The sequence below is a fragment of the Ciona intestinalis genome, chromosome 5 (genome assembly GCF_000224145.3).
Source record: "Ciona intestinalis chromosome 5, KH, whole genome shotgun sequence".
NCBI classification, from domain to species: Eukaryota; Metazoa; Chordata; class Ascidiacea; order Phlebobranchia; family Cionidae; genus Ciona; species Ciona intestinalis.
In genome coordinates, this window is record NC_020170.2 from 2,413,356 (window position 1) to 2,414,357 (window position 1,002).

Sequence of the window (1,002 nt, forward strand, 5' to 3'; positions counted from 1 at the left end):
GCATGACCATTTGATAGTGCAATATTTATGGAATAAATTTATTTTTTGTAATGTATTACGCAAGTGGTGTGCTCAAGATGTAAATGCATCTTTACACTAAGGCCTATATAACCACAGCAGAGTAAATCTATAAGATCCGTGTCCTTCAAACATATATTCTTCTTTTGTGACATCAAAGTTGGCTTATATAACTTTTCTGGTTGCCGTGATAGAACTCATTGCAAAATTCACAAAATTGTTAAAAAAGAATGAACCACAACACTTACTGTGAAGGGAAATGGTTCTTTCCAAAGCCAACAAATAAAAATGCTGCCAACTTTACAGTTTCATCAAAATGGAACTTTGAGAGTTTGTGTGTACCCCCTTCACCATAGAAGAGTTTTCCAGTAATGTAGTCATCAAGCATCTATAAGCAAAATACATAAGTTTAGATCCTACAGCATTTTCTATATAAGTGTGGTCTACCTCAGAGCCTAGGCCTAATTTGGCCATTACAGAGCTCATCGAATATAGTTAAAAGTAGTCACTTCTAATCCTAAAGGCATGATGAATGAAACATTTTTGTGTTAAAAATAGTTTCAAGTGTTAAAAATAGTTTCAACTTTAAAAAAATAGGTAAAAAATAGAAAAAAGAAAATTCTCTCACTTGATTAAAGAAGAAGGTAATGAGAGATGGATTCTCGAAGCTGATTGGTTCAGCCCAAATCACTCGTTGTATCATGATGAAAAAACCAAGTTTCCTGTACGTCATATCAGAGTTGACATCCATCACAAAAGTGTCAGGTTGAAGTGGTATGATTTCACCAGCTGGGGAATGTTTAAAATGTTATTTTAAATCGGAATCATTAAACTATCCTATGTATATAATGAAGCCGAATTTAAATCTAAATCGTAATTTTAACAGAAGGTGTAGGCTGCAGAGTTTACTATTTTCAGTGATTGAAATAACAAAAGAACAGCCTTGTAAATGTTGTTTCGAAATTGTTAACATTGGAAAGTGAA

The 1,002-nt window shown here is 32.9% G+C and overlaps 1 protein-coding gene across 3 annotated transcripts in view; it reads right to left on the reverse strand.

Moving 5' to 3' along the window:
• The window catches only part of LOC100175084 (unconventional myosin-XV), a 15,381-nt gene that overhangs the window by 3,191 nt on the left and 11,188 nt on the right, over positions 1-1,002 (reverse strand). For 2 of the 3 annotated variants that reach the window (XM_026834676.1, XM_002124519.5), the window contains exons 27-28: positions 647-807; positions 267-406 (exon numbers count right to left, since the gene is read on the reverse strand). In XM_026834676.1, the coding sequence (XP_026690477.1) occupies positions 267-406; positions 647-807 (301 nt within the window). The remainder of the gene's footprint in view (positions 1-266; positions 407-646; positions 808-1,002) is intronic. The other variant, XM_026834675.1, reaches the window with a different exon arrangement.